The following is a 22,339-nucleotide window of genomic DNA, read 5'->3' on the forward strand; positions in this document are numbered from 1 at the left end:
GGTTACAGAGAAACAGTTAGCATATTTGTATTGCGTTACAAATAAATAAAAAAATATATATTAAAAAATCCAATAAAAATAAATAGCTCATTATTCACTAAAACGACAGCTCTGGATGCTGTTAAAAAAAACCATGGCCATACTAAATAAATAAATTGGTGCTAAAAATCCTTTTTAAGCCTTCTTTGGCATATTAGTTATTCATTTTCTTTATAACGATTAACACTAGAGGCAAAGTCCTAAAAGGATTACCAGCATTTTTTGTGTGTGTGTGTGTGTGTGTGTGTGTGTGTGTGTGTGTGTGTGTGTGTGTGTGTGTGTGTGTGTGTGTGTGTGTGTGTGTGTGTGTGTGTGTGTGTTCAGATGCAGAGGAATGTGGTTTCTGTTCTTCTAGGGCAGGATGGTTTTCCTGAGCGGGCTTTGGAGTCTCGCTCATATTTCACTGTGAATTGTCTCAAGGGTGTTTCCTCATTTCACTCAGTCTGCATGGGTCACCCCAGCAGTGCCCATTCTGCACTTGAAAGGGGATCTGTGATCAAAGGCCCTAATGATGTCACTGATTTCTGGTGATTGATTAGGAACAGAAGTCTTAAAGCATTTTATACTTCAGATCCATTAGTCTCTGCTGTTCAAATAGCTTCAGTCTAGAAGGGAAAAGGAAGTGTGAATGTCAGTAATGTTCCAAACACTGTTGCTCGGAGTTCTGTGGCAAGAGACATTAGATTTTTGAGTTAACGTGGCAGCAGAAATAAGTACCTAGATAATACGGAATTGCATTTTATTGGACAGAAAAAGGAGAGCTAAATAAAATAAACAAAAGGCCTTCCTGAAGAAATACCTTTGAAAAGAGGAAAACAAAAGTAGGTCTACTGACTACTGACAAAGGCACTTTATATTTGAAATTGTTTTCTTTTTACATCTGTGTGTATTTAAATTAACTTTTAATCGGATATTAATATGGACTAGACTTTCAAATCTTACTTAATCTTTTTTTTACTGATATTTTAAATACAATAGAGAATGCAGATAACTCATTGCCATGAAGTCAACACTAAAACTCAGGTTAATATCAGCTACAGGGCTTTCATCAGAAAACAAAACATGAGGCCAGACTGATCCTGGCCTATACAATGAGATGAAATTTAAATTAAGCATCATGTTTGTTATGTAAGATTAACCACTTTGACTTTTACAATGTGTATTGGTTTAATAACCTTGATAAATCTGGTCCATAGTGTATTTTTAAAATTCTTAGTTACTAACTTTATGCAGCCTTAGTGCAGCTTGGGTTGTTTGAAGACAGTGACACATGCTGCAAAGGCTGCTGAAATACCTGGAATTTACAAGGATTCTTTACAAAACTAAATTCCTCAGTCAGTCATTGGTTTGTTTAACAAGGTATGTTTTACGTCTGCTTAAGAATATAATGCTCACCCCACCCCCAACCCCTACCCCCAGCCTTCTCCCCCACTAACCACCTCCATTACTGGAATTGGGTTCTTCATTTACACTGTTGTCTGTTTCACAGCAGGAGGCGACAAGTCTGCAAAAAAGAAATGCAATAAAAGGGGGCTCTCTTTATCTGGCCGGGCCCCATGCACACACACCGTAAAGATTGCATTAGCCACACCCTGCGTTCACTTTGATTGCACCTTCAATGGGAAGTAATAGTGCTGTGAAGAAAGAAAAAAACTCTTTTCATAAAAATGTGTGACAGAACAGAGCTGTAAATCACCATTAGAGTTACTTCCTATGTTTTACCATTCACTGTCAAGGAAGAATGCCTGGGGCTTGTTTGGAGCTAATTCCGTCTTGAGTAAACTTCAGTTTGTGGACTGGCCCAGCACTGAACAGGACTGATAACTTTGCTTATGGACCTGCATGAATATCTTCTAGATAAGTGAGATCATGCAAATGACCCCAAATAAGAAATCTACGAAGCAATTACAGATACAGGCAAATTGGTGTGTTTAGAAGCTAATATCACTGATAAGAAGAAACTTTCCCAACTTTCTTCCTCCCCACTTGAAAGTTGGACTTAATTGTGACCATATTTTAGTTGATCAGAAGCTGGGAGTGTTTGTAACAGGAAGAGATACTACTAGAGATTGATGTATATTAACATTTTTTGAACATTTAAGATAAAATTGGTCTTATCTACAGTACTCATTTAAAACTTTTTAGAAAGGCATGTAATGTTTTTTTTTTTTTTTTTGGGGGGGGGGGGGGGGGGGGGGGGGTTCAACATGGAGAGATGCAACAAACATGTGAGGGGTGCCATTACAGCAACTGATCTGTGAGTGATAGTTTACAAAAGTAGGGTACATTAGGATTTCCATTTTCCTCAGCAGTAAGGACTAGAATAATGCCAAGAAACATAGTTGTTTCCGGTTTATGCAGAGTTACCTTTAAGGCTGTCTATCAGTCATTTCTAACTCCGCTAACAGAGGTCCTTTATCTGCTTTGCATAATTGTGGGCCATGCTTTGTTATGTTGTTGTTGGTTTATTCACCAATTGACCTGCACCGGAGATAAACAGCAGTTGGTTAAAGTCTGTAATGATAATGAAATGCTTGGCAGCTCGGTAACTGTTATTAAGGGTATGCTAGAGGCTTAGTTTAAGCACTTAAATCATTTCATTTAATGGTGAGAATTATTTTTGTAAAGTAATAATTAAACTTGCAATTCTTGCATGGATTTTGGAACCATTGTATCGGTGTATCCTCTGCAATATACACATATTTAATGAATGGATAATAAAACTTTCAGTGTTGCAAACTTGTAACAAGCTGCTTAAGAACTCTGAAGTGTGCGCTTAAGTTATTTGTTGCCATGCTCTCTTCTTTTTTTTTGTTTGCACTGTTGTTGTTTTGCATGATGGTAAACAAACACCAAACTTGTCCTTCTTTTCTATTTAATAGTTTTTGTATAAATTGGTGCTGTAGACAAAGAGGGTAGGCTGCAGCACAGGTGACCAAGCAGTTGAAACAGTAGCTGCTGCACTCCAGCCCAGTACCTCATAATTAAATTCTATTCCTGGCCTGAAGGAAGCGCCTGCCCTTCTTGGCCTCATTTGTGATTTGTTTTTGTAAATGTGTGACTTTGACAAAGAGTGACTATATTTAGACAACTAAGTTTCCTTCACCTGTGCACTTAATTACTAAAGACTAGCAGCTGCTTAATTAGTATAATCTTTTCTGGTACTGACTGCTTGGCAAGCAGGTGAAAAAGACACTTACTGTATTTCTGCAATTTCCCAGTTAAAATAACAAATGTGAAACCATTCCTACCTTTTAAACTATGGCTTTGAAGCACCAATTCATTAAATGTGATAGTTATTCTTTTTTCTTTTCTTTTTTATTCTGTGCCTTGTAATGTTTAATATTTAAAATAAGTACCTCAGAAAACACTGGGTTTCAACCTTCCATCCTGTGGCCTGTAATACCAGGTGGTTTGTCACCACAGTACTTAAGTTGTAATTAGAGCGGCTGCCATAACAACATAAGAAAGTTTACAAAAGAGAGGAGGCCATTCGACCCATCTTGCTCATTTGGTTGTTATTAGCTTATTGATCCCAAAATCTCATCAAGCAGCTTCTTGAAGGATCCCAGGGTGTCAGCTTCAACAACATTACTGGAGAGTTGGTTCCAGACTCCCACAATTCTCTGTGTAAAAAAGTGCCTCCTATTTTTTCCGTTCTGAATTCCCCTTTATCTAATTTCCACTTGTGACCCCTTGGCCTTGTTTCTTTTTTTCAGGTTGAAAAAGTCCCTTACTATACCAGAATCTAAGTCATTAATGTAGATTAGGAATAGCAGATGACCTAATATTGATCCCTGTGGTACTTCACTAGTTACCTCGCTCCATTTTGAGGTTTCTCCTCTAATCAGTGCTTTCTGTTTTCTACATGTTAACCACTCCCTAAACTATATGCATGCATTTCCTTGAATCCCTACTCTGTTCATTTTGAGAATTAATCTTTTATGCGGGACTTTGTGAAAAGCTTTCTGGAAATCTAAATAAACCATGTCATATGCTTTGCAGTTATCCATTGTCAATGTTGCATCCTCAAAAAAATCAAGCAGGTTAGTTAGACATGATCTCCCTTTCCTAAAACTGTGCTGGCTGTCTCCCAGAATACTGTTACCATATAGGTAATTTTCCATTTTGAATCTTATTATAGTTTTCATAAGTTTACATGTAATCGCTTATTGATCTATAGTTACCTGGTTTGGTTTTGTTTCCCTTTTTGTGGAGCTGTATTACATTTGCAATTCTCCAGTCTGTCGGTACAACCCCTGTGTCAAGAGACTGTTGCATGATTTTGGTTAACGGTTTGTAAATAACTTCATTCATTTCTTTAAGTACTGTTGGGAGGATCTCATCTGGCCCAGGGGATTTGTTTATTTTAAGAGCTCCTAGTCCCTTTAACACTTCTGCCTCTGGTATGCTAAAGTTATTTAAAACGGGATAGGAACAGGTTGACATGTGGGGAATGTTGTCCATATCCTCCTTTGTACAAACTTGTGAAAAGTCATTATTTAATAAATTTGACATGGCCATGTACTGCCTTAAGGTCTGTTCCAAGACACATTGGGAAGGATTTTCAAAAGTTGTAAATGATAACTCCAGTGTTAATCAACAAATTGATATGTACCATTGATTTTGGCATTTTCAAGCAGTCTTTATGCCTATTTCGTTATTAAATAATTGTGCAAATGTGATTTCCGAAATTATGTTGATTTACAAAATAATGTTAATATCTAAACAAGCAGTGCTTCTTGGGACTGTTTCTTTTGTTTGCGTGGCAACTTAAAAGGCAATCCATGTTAATTGTCATAATTAATCAGGAGTTAATTTGCACTTGAAAAAGGAGGGGTTTAATTAACGAAGGCGTATATAACTGACCTTGAAACAGACCACGGCTCTGACGCCGACGATACAGAGAAGAAATGTATAGGTTAATTTCTTACCTAGATAATTCAATATTTGTAGTTAAGAACATATTTTAGCCTTTTCTATACTTGTGGTTATGAATGAGATTTATTCACTTGTTCTAACTATTTGCAACATTACGGAACCTTTGTTGTATTACTAAAATGATATACAGTTATTTGCACCCAGTGTAATGTTACTGCCAAGAAATGATCAATTCAACTACAGTGGCTCTCAAAAGTATTCACCCCCCTTGAACTTTTCAGCATTGTTTTGTGTTACAACATGGAATCAGAATGGATTTAATTTGGAGTTTTCGCCACTGATCAACACAAAAAAAAGTCCATAATGTCAAAGTGAAAAATGAAATCTACAAATTGTTCTAAATTAATTACAAATATAAAACAGAAAATAATTGATTGCATAAGTATTCACCCCCTGTGTTGGTGTTCAGTGACTACTTCTAATCATGTTGAGTTTATTTATTGCAGAGGCAAGCAAAGAGTACCAGAGAAAGTGTGTGATTAGAGCAATTCACTGAACAATTAATTATAATCAAATTGTGTATTGGGTTAGGAAGTTCTACTGCAATTTGAAAAGCATAATAAATATATAATGAAGCGTTACATACATGGTATACATGTATCATAACGAACAACTACAAACACAAGTGGCACTTCAAATGTATTTATTTATAGTCTACAATCATACATACTAAAATACATAGAAAAGCAAATTCCAACAAAACCTAGATAGCCTACACTTCGTGAGCTGGCAAGTCTACCACACCCACTGCCCCATCCACAAAAATATATTTTTTTTCTTTTTAACCAAAACAGATTGCAAAATGAACATTAAAAGAGTTGTATATAATAAGCTGTGCCAAAATATCCGCCCCGAATGTGGGGAATTTAATTATTTATTATTAAATCCGTGCTGTTCGATTTACAGCCACGTGCCAGATAATCGTAAATCAGCATTTTATATGTGAAGTGTTCTAACTCTTTGCAGTCCATTTATTCAGTGCTTGTCAGGCGCGTCAGGTCCAATTTCTTTTCAGATGCGCTGTTTATTTTACATGCACTGTTTAAAATATATATATAATTTTCAGTGTAAAACAGGTTTAAAAGGCAGTGCATGGCAAAAAGACATCAGTACTGTATCTCCAGCCAAGCCCCACCCCTTGTTTGCTGTATTTTTCACATACCTCTTTATAGACGTGCATACTGATAAATCCTCTCCTGATCACTCGTTTTATCACCAAACTCCTCAATAATGTGATATACTGTGGTACGACGATAACCGCAGTATATTTTTTGACGGTTACCATACCGTCACAATTTGATACCGTGACATCCCTACTCGTTAACATGCATTTTGATTAACGAGTTCCCTTTATCTAGTCGATGAGACAGGAAGTGATGTACACGACCTGCGGCAAACTTTTTAACGAGAAATGTGTTTATTAACAACCTCATCGACTCAATTTCAAAGCAAACAGATTCATTTTATTAACGAATTTCGCTTGAAAATCACTTGCCACAAAAGCTGTCGTTACTATACCATGAGTTTGATACAGTGACACTATTTTTGAAAATCCTGCCCATTAACTGCAGTTGAACCCTGATAGGTAAGAATTTAGTGTTACAAACTCCTAGGCGATTAAGCTGTTAGTTAACATAAAAATAAAACCAAAGTGCCAGAAAGACAGTATTTCACACACCGTAAATAGTCATACTGTAGCTTCAAAGGACCTTCGCAGCATTTCTTCTTAAAGACAGTTGTTCTTAAATCTTGGCCATTGCTTGTATAAACTTGCTTGGTTTCACATATACAGTCCAAGTTTTTCAGTGCTTACACAACTCATTATCCTTTTTACTCTGGTAAACCACACCTTTTACACCTTGACCACAGTAGATATTAATATTCATTTCAACAGCCTCTTCACAAAACTAGCCCTTTGTATTTTTGCAACATATTTTCATATGAGGTACATTCCAGTTGTATTTCCTATCATATACATTCTTTTCTAAATTGCATTTCAAGTTACAACACAAATAGACATGTTGTACGTATGGCTTAAATTTTAAAGAGCGTTGATATTTCTTTTTTTTTTTTTTTTTTACCATAATTTTGCAAGATGAAATTGTTGCCTGAGGTTATGTTTTTCTTTATAGCTTACATGGTAACACCTGTAAGTTACTGAGTGCATGTGCATGAAAGGTGGGCTTATTGGCAGTGGGAGTTACTCAGAATGCTTCCTTTAATACACCCTGTAACACTGTAATTCTCCCTGCTCTGAACACCTACATCAGCTTACTAATTAAGTTATCGCACGCACCACCGATATTTAAAAGCTCAAATCTCAACGTAGCCTTCACGTAATTTTACATAATCATATTTTAGTGAGGAGTTTTATTTAGAAATCAAAGTTTCTTGAAATGTAGCTGAATCATACTATTCAAAAGATGCATGCACAGGCTATAGTTACTGTTGTTGTATGACTTTAGCACAGTTACCAGGATTTTTCTTATAAATATCTTAAACCAGGCTGTGAAAGATAGACCAGGGTGATGAAAGATCTGAGAACTAGATTTGCATCTGTTCATTACTGGACATGTTAGTTATTGCTGATAATGCATGCTGAAGTTTAGTTCTTTCTAAGACATGTGTGCAGTCAGATTTGACATGGTACCATGCTATTCAGGATTCACATGATTCACATGTAAATCCTGATGAAGGTGCACGGCACTCTAATGTTGATTTGATTGGTTCACTTTTTAATCTTGATGTTGCACAAATAAAAGTTAAAAAATATGTGAACAAAACCTATGGATACTCTCTGTTGCATATATACCGGATTCTAGCGAGTGGCACAAGACATCTTGACTTTACTGAGTGATTCACAAATGTATGTATAACTCTTAATACATATTCATAAGGAAACAATGCACTGTACATGTATCACATTCCTCCAATGTGTAAATAGTTTGTGTTTTAACTACTGTAAACTGAAAGAAATTAGTCTAATGGACTTCATTCACATCAAAACCTCTTCTTAGAAAAAGTGTAGTGACCTATTACAATAATGAATGAATTACCAATGTGAAAGAAACAGCAAAAAAGAGTAAGAAAAAAAACAATCAGTAGAATTGAATTGTACATACCAATGTAGATATACATTTAACTGGTTGATGAAAGTTTTTCCAGTTATTATTAGAAGAATTTGCGGGACACCTTATCAGACTGTTTTGTAACGGATGATACCAGCTGGTTAGCAAGCTGCAGGTCTTGGGGTAGTAAATGTGATTAAGAGTTTTGTAAGTGACCAGAGGAAATTCTTGAGATTTTTCCCAGTTGAATAGGGAGTAACCTGTTAGGCCAGGGTTCATCTTCCACTCAGGGGTTTATGGGTTTCTAAGCACAAGCAATTTCTTGATAGAAATCTGCAGAAGAGTCTTGCTTTTGTCTTTACCTTCACAAGCTGCAATTATATATAATAAGGCTAGCATGCTAGATCTTGTACTACCTACAACACACACAGTTGTCATGTGTAGTGAAATGACATAATAATTACAATGCCCAAAAGCGATATGCATTGCTCAGTTTATGTATTGTTTAATACCATTTTCAGGTGATCCAGTGGCATATGCAGATAGCAAGGAAAGATCAGAATAGGAGAACTGGTTAACCTTGTCAGTCTACACTGAGTGTTAAAGGGGGTTTATTGTTTTTGTAACAAATCAACAATTAAGTTCTTCTCAAAGGATGTAGTCTGTAGATTAAAACAACACTACCTTAGTGGGCTGTATACAATGAGATTAATAGAAATAATACATTATAAATACAAATAATGTCATACTTAAAAAAAAAAAAAGTACAATCTATGCTATATGGGTATATGTATGTTGTGTATTTGGCAGCTTTTTAAAAAATCATTCATTTTCTCAGCTCTTAAAAACTTCAAACACACGTTGTATAAATGTAGATTAAAAAGTCATTACAATTGTATGGAATACTCCCCTCGAATTTTGGGAACACCTTTGTAATTTGATTGGCTGTAAAAACAAAGAGGAAATAGAAATTAAAATATCCCATACAGAACGTTTACAAGAAGTTGACCAAAACAGTGAAAATGCTCAAAAAGAAGAAATAAAACTGATGCAAACAATTGTTTCATTTGATGTCAAAAGCTCATAATTAGTGAGTTTTATGAGTGAACATTTTGAATACATTACCCATTGTAGGCAGTACATTTTTAGTCATTGATAAACTGCTTAGCGTGAGGCGAATTAATGAATTTCACCAGCTTGAAAGCCTTGTTTTTGGGGAGGTTCTTAATCCTGTTTCAGTTAAATCGCTGATCCCTCTCATTTTCAGATATCAAATGTCAAAAGTTAAATTAGCCTGCTACCCACAGATAGGCGTAAATGTGCAATTAAATGGGTTGAAAATAATTTTTTACCCTCCTGGGAGTGTATTGTAGTTTCTTTGAAGTGTCTAATTAGCCTGCTCAAAGTAAGTGGTGACTAACAGCCTAATAGAAGCGACTTAAAACTCTCCTGCTTTACAGTATTCACATTTGAATTGTGTGTGTGTAGTGGGTGGTGGCATCAGGATCGGGTCAACCACATCGCCTTGAAGACCGTTCATTGACATTTGTAGAAAGCTGAAATCACATTTTTTATGCAGACAATTTACTTTACCCAAAGCTGACCTGAATAAGAGCAAATACCAGAACAAGATCTGACCACCCCTTCATGTCAAAGTGAGACTAGTTTGAATTATTCTCCTGGGTAGTCCCAAATGTGTCAAACTGTACTTTGGAAATAAAAATTTAAAAAGTAATAAATAAATAAATAAACGCATTGCAGACATATGCTTTTAAATAAAATGATCAACCATCCGATTTATATATTTCAAAAGTACTAAAGTGTGCTAAATAAGGTTTAATTAAGTCAATATTGAAACAAGCATAATATCAAAACATTCCAAAATCATAAATATGCACTAAAAAAAAGGAACAGTGCTAAAACAAAATGGTACAGCCCAAGTAGCGCATATGCATCGAAATACTGAACATTGCATTGTTAAACTGAAGACGTTCCCTGAAGAGACATGAAAGCTAAGTTACTTTAAGGAATGTATTGTATGTATTGTTGTCATCAACTTTAAAATAAGTTATAAATTCTACTTAAAACTAAAAACAACTTTGTACAATTCTACGCAAATTCCATGTATATATTAAGTGGATGGTGTGGTCATTTTATTTAAAAGCATATGTCTGCAGTGTATTTATTACCTCATTAACACAATGCTGAAGTTGGCTTCTTATTCGGCCAGTTTTCTTATTCACACCCCAGATTTTTACTCCCTAATGTAACTAAAATTGAATAAGTAACTGGGCCCTGGGGTTTGTTAAATAGACTTTTTCTTGTTCAGGTCTGTGTGAATATGCTATATTAAATTTGGAAAGCACAAAACTTAAAAGTGGGTTATTAGACAATATAACAAAGGAAAGCAAAATCACGCACAAGATTTCCACTTTTGGATACCTACTTTGAAATGTTACTCTAAACCCAATGTCAATATTGCTATGTTTGCCAGCTATTTTTGTACCAAATTCTGTTTTGGGCCGGGATAAATACACATGGATGACGTAGAGGGGTTCCCCTGTGTTTGTATTAGCTTTGAAATGAGCAGCCTGAGGCAATTTATCCCCTGAAATACCCCAGTTACAATTTTCGTTACATTTGTGGATATTAGCGAATAAGAAGTTGGCCAAATAAAAAGCCAGCTTCATCATCGACACATTAAGGTTTGGGGTTTTTTTTTGGTTTTTTTTAACATTTTGTAATTTTCCAAAGTAGCTTATAGTTTGACACATTGGGGGCGACCCAGGAGAATGACTCAAATTAGTCTCACTTCGAGAAAAAGGGGTGGTCAGATCTTCTTCAGATCGGCATGAGGTAAAGAGAATTGTGTGAATTGCAATAGGATTGTATTTCAGCTTGGGATCGTAATACACACACATACACACACACGTCAGCACGCACACACACACACACACACACACACACACACACAGCTGCTTCTAACATAGGAGATAACATTGAATGCCCAGGAGACTGTGTTTTTTATTGGCGAATAGACGTATTGACGCAGGTGGAAAGCTAACTGGTGTAAGTTTACATTATCCACCACTTTTGTCTTTAGAAAATAGACACAGATTCTTAGATCATTATGCATTCCACCAAAAGAAACCGTTAAAATAACTAATGAACCAAACTAGCGGATAGAGTCCTACTATGCTTTACAATACTTTACTGAAAAAAGGGGGAAAAACAGGTGCAGAAAAAAAAAAGTTTAAATAATGTGATCCTCCAGCAGATCTCTTTTGAAAATAACCCCCATTATATTTCAGTTTCAGATGAGCAAATGCTGCTAGTTGTCTAGAGTTTGTAAATGCTTTTGAAATAATAGTTGCTCTGAAATGTTTGTTTGAAGAAACAGTACAGCAGAATGTTTAACAAGATGCCTAACAGGCTGAAAACAGATAAAATACCTTTTTTTGACTCCTACTATACACTATGTGCACCCTGTGTCCTGATCATCATGTTACTTTTCACAAGAATGTCCTAATCTCTTTAATACACCACTAAACAGATGCTTAAGCATTTGGTGAGAAGTGCAGTTTGCACGCGTTATTAAAAGATTGTCAAGGTTGACCCTCGCACTTCTCAAGTGGGTCTGAGCAAACAAGCTCTACTGCGTCTGTTTCTTCTTGTATGTTTAGAAAGCCTGTGTGTGCTTAAGCTTGTCTTTCATAGGCAGGTCATGTTTACTGAATTACAACTCAGTACAAATTCAATAGTAACTAAGATGTACATAGCAGAAAGGGCAAACACTGAAAGCTTCATACATACATATTTCAAGATAAGGATTATTTATATACATTAAAAAGTGGGAAAGTTTACTGTAAAATATTATTGCTTATCATGTTTCACCCCTTCAAAAATACATAAAAATTCTAAAAGTAAAGAGTTGTTGCAGTATGAACAAAAGGTGCTTAAGTGACCAATATCAGGTTTCAAAAATGAATTTTCATCCTTCTGTTGCATACAGTACATGCTGAAAATGTCCAATGTTTTCTGCAGCCCATTATAAACCATAATATACTTTGCTCTGCGATGGCTCCCATGTAGAATTTGTTTCATGTTTTTGCGTGAGTAGTTTTCATCAAGTGATTGAACACATGTGAATGAGATTCGTGGAAAGGAGGCATTTTGCTCATGTGATACATAGGGCCTCATTCACAATGTTTTAATACATCGGTTATTTAGCAACAATTTTCAGTTTCATAAATTAAAATTTCCATTTAAGCAATTTGGTGTCAGTCATCCAGGATTACTGTACCCCAATTAACAAAGACCATCTAATATAATACACCATATCTGGGACCCATTTTGTCAGTACACTGTGAATCTGAAATAGGATTTTTGAGACACCTTTAAATTTAAAACATTGTTTTTGTTATGTGTCTGAAGAAGTTGGATGCTTCAGTGCACATGAAGCAGCAATAAAGGTACTACATACATTTCATTGTATGCCCTTGAGTTACAGTAGTTTTGCAGTATATCTTTTACATTTTCTATACTGTTTTTGCCCTGAAGAATTGTTTGCTAGGTAAACTGATTTTAACCAAGTCTTGCTTTACATGTGTGCCCCTGAAACGACTCATTTACGAAACATCTAATGAGCAATTGGAAAAGTGCAGGATGGTTAAAGCATGGAGCACTATTATACTGCAAGAAAGATTCTGAAATACCAGAACTAGGACGTAAGCTCTGATCAGGGAGACGGAGAGCACAATTACCTTCTTTTCAAATCCTTCTGTGACACTGCTGGAGGAAAAAAGGACTTTGAAACTTGAAAGGCAAAAGCTTGCTTTCAACCTCAAAAGCAAGGAGGAAAGGGCTCTGAAATGTGTTCAGTACTCCCAATTCACCATTAGCCTGCTTCTTCCTTTAGCCTCAAGGCATTTACTGCTTTTTGAAAAGATGTTAAGAAATTCAATCACTATAGAGAGCCCAGTTTTTGAGCATGTTTCATTGGTCCATAGAGGTCTTGGCTGGAGTCTTTGTGTGGGGGTGAATAGACCTATGAACTGAGCCTGTCCAGCACAGCCATGGAAAACAGGCTTGTGGGGGTTGGGGGTGAGAGTAAATTAGTTACTGTCAACCGTGTATTTAAAAAAAAATAGACCATTTTGTACATATAGATTTATTATTGACTTATTAATGACACTCTGTTGTGAAATGATTTCATAAACCCAACTATTCAATTTAGGCTCCTCCCCCTGCCCCTCCTGCTGTTAGACAGCGGTGTAAGTTTGCCCAGTAGGAATGATCCAATGACTGGAGTTTTAAAGAGCTAGAAACCACACTGGAAAGAGCTTTGTGCAGCATCTCTGCAGACACTAGTTCAGAGAAGAACAGCTAGATTACCTCCCCCCCCCCCAGAAATCCTACCTGTGGCAGTGCCTTAGGATGAGCACTTGCTAAAGTCAATAAAAGAGCACTCTTGGTTTAGTCGATAGTCCAGATAAGTTTGCTTTGCAATTCAAGCTGAAGTTGACCCTGCTTGGGGAGTATTTGTAAAACCATTTATTTTGCATAAACTGAAATAATAAACCCTCCTCTCTGTAAAGGCTGATTGTGATGGTGTGACATGAGTTTGATTTAATGATTAGCCGCTTGACCCCCCTCAGCTAGAATGAGCTGCCTGAATACAGAGTAAGTTCACTGAAAGGAACAGAGGGAAGAATACTAATGAGCTCGGAAAACTTAGCAGGGTTCCAGCCACTTGTGAATATTCGAATGGGAGAGGGAGGAGAAGAGGAAGGGTAAGGCAGAGGGGCCAGGGTCCTAAGAAAGAGACACACTGCTTGCTCACATGAGAGTCTGCATGGTTTGGGAAAACTCAAGCACAACTTTCAGAGGCTGAGTCGCTGGGTCTATTGGAGTTAGCTGTAAGTATTACTGCAGAATCTTGTCTCTTTTTTTGAGCAAAACAGTGGTTTAGGTTTAGCACCAAGGATTATCTTCTGTTAGCAGATTAGAAGAACACTGCATAGATAATGAAGCCTGGGCATAAAATATACTGTCTTCAATGTGCGTTTCATTTTAAAAGTATTGTCTGCTCTGGAAACAATGTATGCACCTGGATGAATAAGCTTTTAAAAAGATAAAGTATTTTTCTTTCTTTTCTTTTGCACATTAGATATCAAATAATTGTTAATGTGTTTCGTGTTATGTTAGTGCTGATTGTTCACATGTTAATCAAGGGTTATGTGGGTTGAGAATTATACAAGGCTATGTTCAACAAAAAAATCAAAACAAGTAAAAACTTAGATGGGACACTCATTTTCTAAAGCCTGTATTGGTGGTGCATTACACATTGTTATAATGTTTTAAAATATTGCAGTTTTACTGAAATAAGGGTTACTGTGAATAAAAAGAGCAGTTGGGAATTCACCTCAGATTCCCTAAACCAGTCAGATTAAAAACATGTTTCAGGGTAAGAAAGCACAAGTAAGGACTAGTCATTCCGATATATAAATTGGCCATTCTGATAGCAATTCATGCCTACCTACTGAAGTACTGTAAAGCAGTAGCAGTGCTGAATTCTGTCTGAAGTTTTTTTTTGTGAATTGACTATGTCTCCTGACCCTGTAGCTGGCTTTTGCTCAAATCCAGTGCAGTAACAGTTGTCTTCTGTTTGTCTGTTGGAGTTCACTGGCAGATGCTGCTGATGACTGAGTTGTTTGCTTACATATTTGCTATGGAGTCACACTTGTTGCCATGGCAGGCAGCGCCTTTCTGTCAGTAATTTGGCCTGGTTTCAGTCTTGCCTGCATTTACTTAAAACTTATTGAACAGAACAAGACGGGACAGCTTGCTTGCCCCTGTGTTGTGCCGTGGTTAATGCTCTGGAGGAGAACTCAGAATAATTGCATGAATAGTTTCAAACCCCTGCAATGTGGACAGCCCTTCAAAGTGTTTTGCTTTCTATTCGTTTGCTTGAAGGTTCACAGACCATCAGGTTTTTCATTTGGCCTCAAGAGAGAGGCAATGTAGACAAATGTTTTATAGCTTGCAAGCATGCAAAACTATTGATTGTTTTTTTTTTTTTTAAACATGATTTCTATCTCAGTTCCTAGTTTGTTTAAATTAGTCATTTGTTGGAAAATATTTATAGGTAGATGGTTGTTTGGAGAACATATTCACATTTCAAAATAAAGCCGGGATACTTGGACTCTAGCAGAGACCTATCGATATCAGTTTGCTCTAAAAGACTGTTATTGACATCTCAAACTCAAAATGACAAAATATACTGTAAAGGATTTTAGTCATGGATGACAAAAAATGTGATTAATATTTTATAAGAATCACCATCTGTGTAGGACATGTGTTGCATGCTGAGATTACACAAGGAATTATTGGCCAAAATGGAACTCACTAATGAATATGGATGCACTTCATCAAAACAGCTGATGAGTGTCCAGAGCATATAAAGACATTACAATTCTCAGGTCACACATTAACATTACAATTACACACAGTGATTACATGTTGTGCCCTAATCTAATGTAACAGCCTTAATGAGTTCTGTGACTGCAGTAATAGAAGGTATTTTACATTTGTTTTGGAGTGGAATGGAAGCCTTATTCTTAGGCTATGTTCTTGGAGATTTAAAATTATGTTACTTACTGTCTTTCAGAGGATGAAAGTCCTGGACAGCCTTATCAGAGAGAAAGAAGAAACGCAATCTCAATGCAGCCGCACTCAGGAGGACAAGGTCTTGGAAAAATCAGTGAGGAGCCCTCAACATCCACTGAGGAGAGAGCCTCGCTGGTGAAAAAGGAGATCCATGGATCCCTTTCCCACCTGGCTGAACACTCGGTCCCTTACCGCGGGACGCTATTCGCGATGGACCCAAGAAATGGTTATATGGATCACCATTACCGTAAGTAATTGATCTCATTTAGCCCAGTACTACATCAAATTACCTTAAAAAAATTACCTTTTGTGTACAGTTTTTTTCTGCAGTACCTAATGCACCAAATATGAACACGGTGACATGCAGCTTAGACTAAGGGTTGCAGACTTAGCTACTTGAAGTTAGAACATTCGGCTATGAAATTTAGCTCAGACTTTCAAATCAGAACTTAAAGCATCAAGAATTTGCAAGCCTCACAAGATTCTGTACAAAAATATTACAAACATCCAAACAAGAAAATGTATAACGGTAGATGCACTGCGCATGCAGCACACACACACATGAATATGGCAGCTTCCATAGACTTATTTGAAGCGTAATGTCATTGTATAATAGAGATGCCTCTGGAATGCTCAGCATTGCATCAAAAAAAGATGAATTGGCAAAAATAAAGTCATGAAAAAGGAGTTGACAGGCCTCAAGTTATCAAGTATATTTTTGCTCTGCATTGATATAAAACAGGGTGTATGCTTAAGTCCCTACACAATCCTGAAGTTAGATCTAATTATGGCTGAATGTTTTTTTGCGTTTTTGGCTTCAAATTCTTGTAACTCCCTTCCTCTTGGAGCAAGACACATGGTTAGTTTTTTTCAGTTTTTAAAAGAGAGTGATAATGGACTTCTTTGAACCACTGGGCTCTTGTCTTTAACTTGATTATTGAATTTTTTGGCTGACTGAATTATCTTTATACTTGTATTGATTCCTGTAACTGATATGCTTCTCCTCATAGGACTAACCTGTAAAGAAAGAAAGAAAGAACAGTATAATTGGATGGTGATACCTGCAAATCTTGTTAAAGATGTGCTTAATTCGTTGCAGGATTTACTAATTTAGTTGCAAAAATATCCCACTATTTCCACTCTCCTAACCTTACTTTGATTTAAGAAAAACATCTGTTGGTCCTGTAATTCGACTAATATACAAAAGTGTAATATTTCTTCAATTGCACAAGCTGAGAAAGTCTGGATGCAGGCAGTTTGCACACCAAACAGAACAATGAGTTTTGAATTACTGTCCGTGGAGGAGAGGCCTACTGTAAATATGGGGGGGGGGGGCCCGGGGGGGGGGGGGGGGGGGGGGGGGTAGGTTATACAGAATGTTTACAATTTGAAGGTAAAGGGTCATTAGCCAGATGAAAGATTTCTGAAGACAGCTGATTAGTGAACAATTTTTCAGCAAAGTTGGTATGAATACTAAAAAAAAAAAAACAGCTCATTTAAGTCCTTCATTAGCTGTCTGGCAGCAAATGGGAATGTTCCCCCATTAAGGTTCACATCAAAGTGCTCGACAATTATTTTTTGTCTTCCTAAAAGCAGTATGACTGGTGAAACAGAAAGAGGAAAGGAAAGGAGGCTATTGTTTCTTGCCTTTGTATAAAACGAGTACTTGTTTAGTTTTAACTTAATTTGACTGCTTATCTTGCTGGTGGAGTTGTTAATCTTGCAAATAAATGAAGAGCAGCACTAGATAGCAACAACAAAAAAAATATATATATATATATATATATATTTTTTTTTTTTGCAGGGGGTGGAACAATGTTCTAGAGGCCTTAATTCAGGGTCCCTTAATGAAGTAGTTACTAAATGAAATTGTTACCCCAACCTTAAGAAGCAACCTTAAACCACAGCATTATTGTCACATTACTGCCACATCTAATTTACTGTAGGGTATGCAGTTTTACAGCTCAGTGGTACAGAGGCACAATGAGGTTAAGTGACTTGCCCAAGGGTCATATAGCAAGTCAGTGGGTGAAATGGACTTCAATACAGAACCTCTCAGCTCCAACTTTTCAACTCTTGGCCTTTTGGCCGCGACAGTGTCTATCGTGAAGTGAATGCAGTGAAAGCATGCAATGATTTTTGTCTTCAAAGTCATAACTGGCACAAGAAAATCTCTAACCTCAGACATGAGTTAGTGTTTTATTTTTAATCTTTTATTGATCAGTAAGTAAATGTGATTAGTCAGGGAAACAAAGCAGCACAAGTAAGATCCAGGCTTGTAGCTGCACACGCTTGGGCACATACGTTTTGGGTTTTTTTGGAATCAAAAAGTTACACGTTTGGACCCTAGTGCTCGATCGTTTCAGGCTGAGTTATGACAGAGGCTTTCTCTCCTTAGGAATGGGGTCAGCAGTTGCCTTTTAAGGGCAAACCTGGTAAATAAATGAAGATCCTTCACTGTCCCACATGCTGCCAGCTGCTTATTAGGACCAAACATTGGTTATTAGTTCAGGCAGTGGCTAATTCCCTCTCCTCTCCCAGCAGCACCAAAAAAGTGATTGGATCTGCTAGAGGTAGCTCACTAAGTGTAATAGCTGAAGAAACATTACATCTGGAAAAATCAAAAGGCAATTTTTTTTTATTAAAAAAGAAAAGTTATATCCAAATCAATTGCACAAATTATTTAAAACAATAGTTTAGTTTTGTTTTACTGCAGTGTTTTATAAGTCCTGGCTTAGTAATGATTACTCGTTTAAAAATAAAAGTAGAACTCTCCAAAGATAATTAAATTAAACTGCCAATTAAACCCACAGACACCATTTTTCTTGGGCACTGTTTGCACAAAAAATCTATGTGAATCCAAATTCTGACAATACAACCCCCTTATTTATATAATATTTGTATTAATACATTGAGTACATTAGAACTATGTGAAGAGGAGAGACACCGAATGTAATTGCTTTGTAAATCAAAACTTGCATTGACAGCAATTTTAAATCCCCACGCTGCCTTGAGGCAGCAGTGGTGTCAGATTCTGAAAACCTGCGGCACAGTGAGAGGGACCGTTACGCTAGCAAATGCCACTTTGACCTCAGCGACCCTTTGCTTCACCTCCTAAATCTGTCACAGGTGTGAACCCTGCCATACTGCAGCGTTTGCACAGAACGCTGATAGAGCTGTGACTGGGGCAATTCTTTATTCTCTGCTGTCAGTGTTTATTGTAGCTAATATGCCAGCACCTGGAGCCATTTGCACCTGGCTGTCGTCTTTGTGATGTAGCACTTCTTTAGAGACACCATGCTATCCCTTACAATACTGTTAATATATGTGTGTGTGTTTATATACATTTTATTACCCCTGGCATTGTTTAAAATTTAACCAAGTTAATTTGCGAAAAAGCTTGGAAGCGTCAAGGCAAATTTTTGGTGAACAAAAACTACACTACTTCGTATAACTATGTTAGTAACATGGTGTCAACTGTTAAAAGTTATATGATGTAAATAGATTTTCTTATTTTACATTTTAACCAAGATATAAACTCCCTCCCATAAAATAAATGGCATAACCAGTGAACGATCATCAGATACGATTATTTACTTTGTGTTCACAAGGGAATCTTGGTAAACGTGTTACCTGGCTGTGCTCAGAGAGTATAAGAAATAAAGCATCAACATTTTTTTTTTTATTTTGATTCGAGGAGTTCTGTTTCCAAATGGTATAAAAAACTAAAAGCCCTGAGGAACACAGATCTACAAAACAAAATATAAAATATATATATATAATAGTTTGCAAGCAACAATACCAATACCTTGAGTCATCTCTTACTGTAGTGTATAGATTTGGATCTTGGATTTCAAATCAGATATTTCTGTCCTTTCAAGTAGCCAGTTTGGTGCTTATACTACATGCTGTTGTTATTTTTTTATTTATTTATTTATTAGCAGATGCCCTTACCCAGGGTGACTTACAGTTGTACACAAAAAAATACATATCAAGAATTACAGTACAATTAAGAACAAGATACAAAATACAGTAACTTTAGTCCTAATAAGAGCAAATACAAAACACATTATGATTTGATATTGGGGCAGTTCAAGAACAGATAATAGTGTTGATATTTATATCAGGGTTAGATACGAGTGCAGGTGAAATACAAAATACTATAGATTGGGTTCAGTGCAGGATTAAATACAGTAAAATAGGGAGCAGATAAATGCAAGTTAAAGTGCATTAAAGGCAGAGTGCTATATTGTCCAGAAGGGAAGAGTTGAGTTTTCCAGGTGTTGTCTGAAGAGGTGTGTCTTGGGGAGGCGCCGGAAGGTGGTCAGGGACTGGGCAATCCTGACATCCATAGAAAGGTAATTCCACCACTGCGGGGCGAGGGTGGAGAAGGAGCAGGCGCGGAGGCAGGGGGGCATAGAGGAGGTACAGCCAGTCTTCTAGTGCAGGCAGAGCAGAGAGGTCAGGTAGGGGTGTAGGGAGACATGAGGGTCTGGAGGTAGCTGGGTGCATGTTGTTACCAGTCGGCTGTTTTGATTAGCCATGATAATCTGTGGGTCTCTTCATCACTTAACTTGCCGAATGAAGTATTTCTCATTGCTCCGCACAGTTTCTTTCAGCTAACTAACATTTGGACATGTAAGAGTTGGATCTTTTAAAACTATTGTTTGTATATCATTTATATAGACAAAGGCAGCTGGGTTTAAACTGCTGTCAATGGTGAAATAATTTGTTTGGCTCTTGCTTCTGTTAGAGGCTATTGCAGAGGAACATGTTTTCAAAACCTCAGCAACTATCAAACATGAGTTGTTAGCTTAGACAGTTGCTTTAGTGTTAAAAAGCCAGTTTGCAAGCTATAAACCGGCTGTAATAAGTGGAGTTAACTACAGCAGACAAAAGACTCTTAGCTCAGTGAGCTTTTAATAGCTATGAAAAGCTTTACAGTTTTAGTGCCCCATGTATGTTTTTTTTTTCCTTTTTAAGTTAATCACATCATTAGTGCTTACAAAGCAGAAATGAATAATTTGTATAAATTAATGGAAAGTCCAGTGTTTTATAAACAGCTTATTACATCAATTAACTACCACTTTTAAAATTTTTTTTTTTTTTTTTTTTTTTTTTTTTTTTTTTAATAAAATTGTATTCTTTCTATATTTCTGTAGTTCAATGCCAGTCACAGGCAACACGAGTCAGGTGGTTTCAACTCTGTCATTACTGGGCATTAGTGGGGTTTGGTATAATTGCCCCCAATGACATATGGAGATACCAGAAGTTCTTGTGACATTTTTATCAAACAGTTCTTTTCCGTCTTGTGGCAGTTAACTGAAAACCTTTAAGTACGGTAGTTAAAGAAAGTTTAATACTTTAAACTAAGTTTTCTCTCATTATCATTAGAACCCACCAACCAATTGTTGTTTATCTCTGTTGCAGACCAGTTGGTGAATAAAACAACAGCAGGTCAACAAAGAGGGGAGACATAATTATGCAAAAAGGCATAATAGTCCCCCTGTTTGTTGAGTTAGCATTGACTGGCCTTTCTCCCTGCTCAAGCCTTATTCTGTTGTGAAAACTACACAGTGATGCTTATAATGAAGTGTAGCTTCAAATTGACCCATGTTAAATGCTTCTTTACTGTGTACCAATAAATAATACATCTACAAAGGATAACATACCTATTTTAGTACTGGAGAAACTAAAAACATGAAACAACTTTTTCAGCTTATGTTCAGCTCCTGACTCTTCATCTCATAACCTAACGTGGTAATTATCACTAGCAAATATTTGGCTATTGTGAAATCTCCTTTCCTAAATAAGCCCTGTGGATCAGTGTGTAAACAAAAGACTTTAAGCAGTCAGCTGATCTGTCTATCCATAAACTTTTATAGAAAATCAAATCATCAAAAGAGTGGTAAATACAGCCATTCTTTATGTCTTTTAATACAAGTTTATTGTTTTATATGACCAGCATCTATGTTGCAAAATCAAGACATTATGATAGATTGTCCAGCTTTTTGTTTGGAAAAAGACAGGTTAGATCATTATAGGATTTCCGTTCTTGAAGAAATCGTTTTTGGCAGATTGAAGCATGTTTAATCCTAGAGCCAGAATTTTGGAAAATGCATGCTTTCTGTTTATCCTACCAAATGCCTTCAGTTGTGGTTTTCCAACACTAACAGACTCTTAACAGCTGGGTGAAATAAATGATTTCCTGGGAGATGTGTTCCCTTGCAGAGCTGCGAGGGTTGGTGTTTAGGGTAAAAGGAATTTAATTAGGCCCACTCAGAAAATAAGCTTGAGTATCTTGGTGCCAGGAACTGGCCTAATAAAAGCCAAAAGCATGAATTGTGCAAAGCAATTTGAGCTTCTCTTCTTGCCGTTGAAGAGTCAAAGTTGTGTGATTTAACCGATTTTGAAAGGTGTAAAGTACTTTGTTTTTGACACCCTGTACCAGACCAGTACTTCAAAGACTTGTGCTTTTCATCAAAGGACTTATTCTACCGAATGATAAAATCACCAGATACAACCAAATGAAACCCTGGTAGTATGATTGTTTTGTCAATTACTTTTTTCGTCCAAAAGCATTTTCTCATGGCAGCTGTTATGTTTTTGGGAGAGCATTTAAA

The 22,339-nt window shown here is 36.6% G+C and overlaps 1 protein-coding gene across 3 annotated transcripts in view; it reads left to right on the forward strand.

Moving 5' to 3' along the window:
- The window catches only part of LOC121314228 (transcriptional activator GLI3-like), a 113,604-nt gene that overhangs the window by 24,129 nt on the left and 67,136 nt on the right, over window positions 1-22,339 (forward strand). For 2 of the 3 annotated variants that reach the window (XM_041247260.1, XM_041247261.1), the window contains exon 3: window positions 15,718-15,963. In XM_041247260.1, the coding sequence (XP_041103194.1) occupies window positions 15,718-15,963 (246 nt within the window). Of the gene's footprint in view, window positions 1-13,905; window positions 13,967-15,717; window positions 15,964-22,339 lie in introns of those variants that run through there. The other variant, XM_041247262.1, reaches the window with a different exon arrangement.

The sequence above is a fragment of the Polyodon spathula genome, chromosome 4, assembly GCF_017654505.1.
Source record: "Polyodon spathula isolate WHYD16114869_AA chromosome 4, ASM1765450v1, whole genome shotgun sequence".
NCBI classification, from domain to species: domain Eukaryota; kingdom Metazoa; phylum Chordata; class Actinopteri; order Acipenseriformes; family Polyodontidae; genus Polyodon; species Polyodon spathula.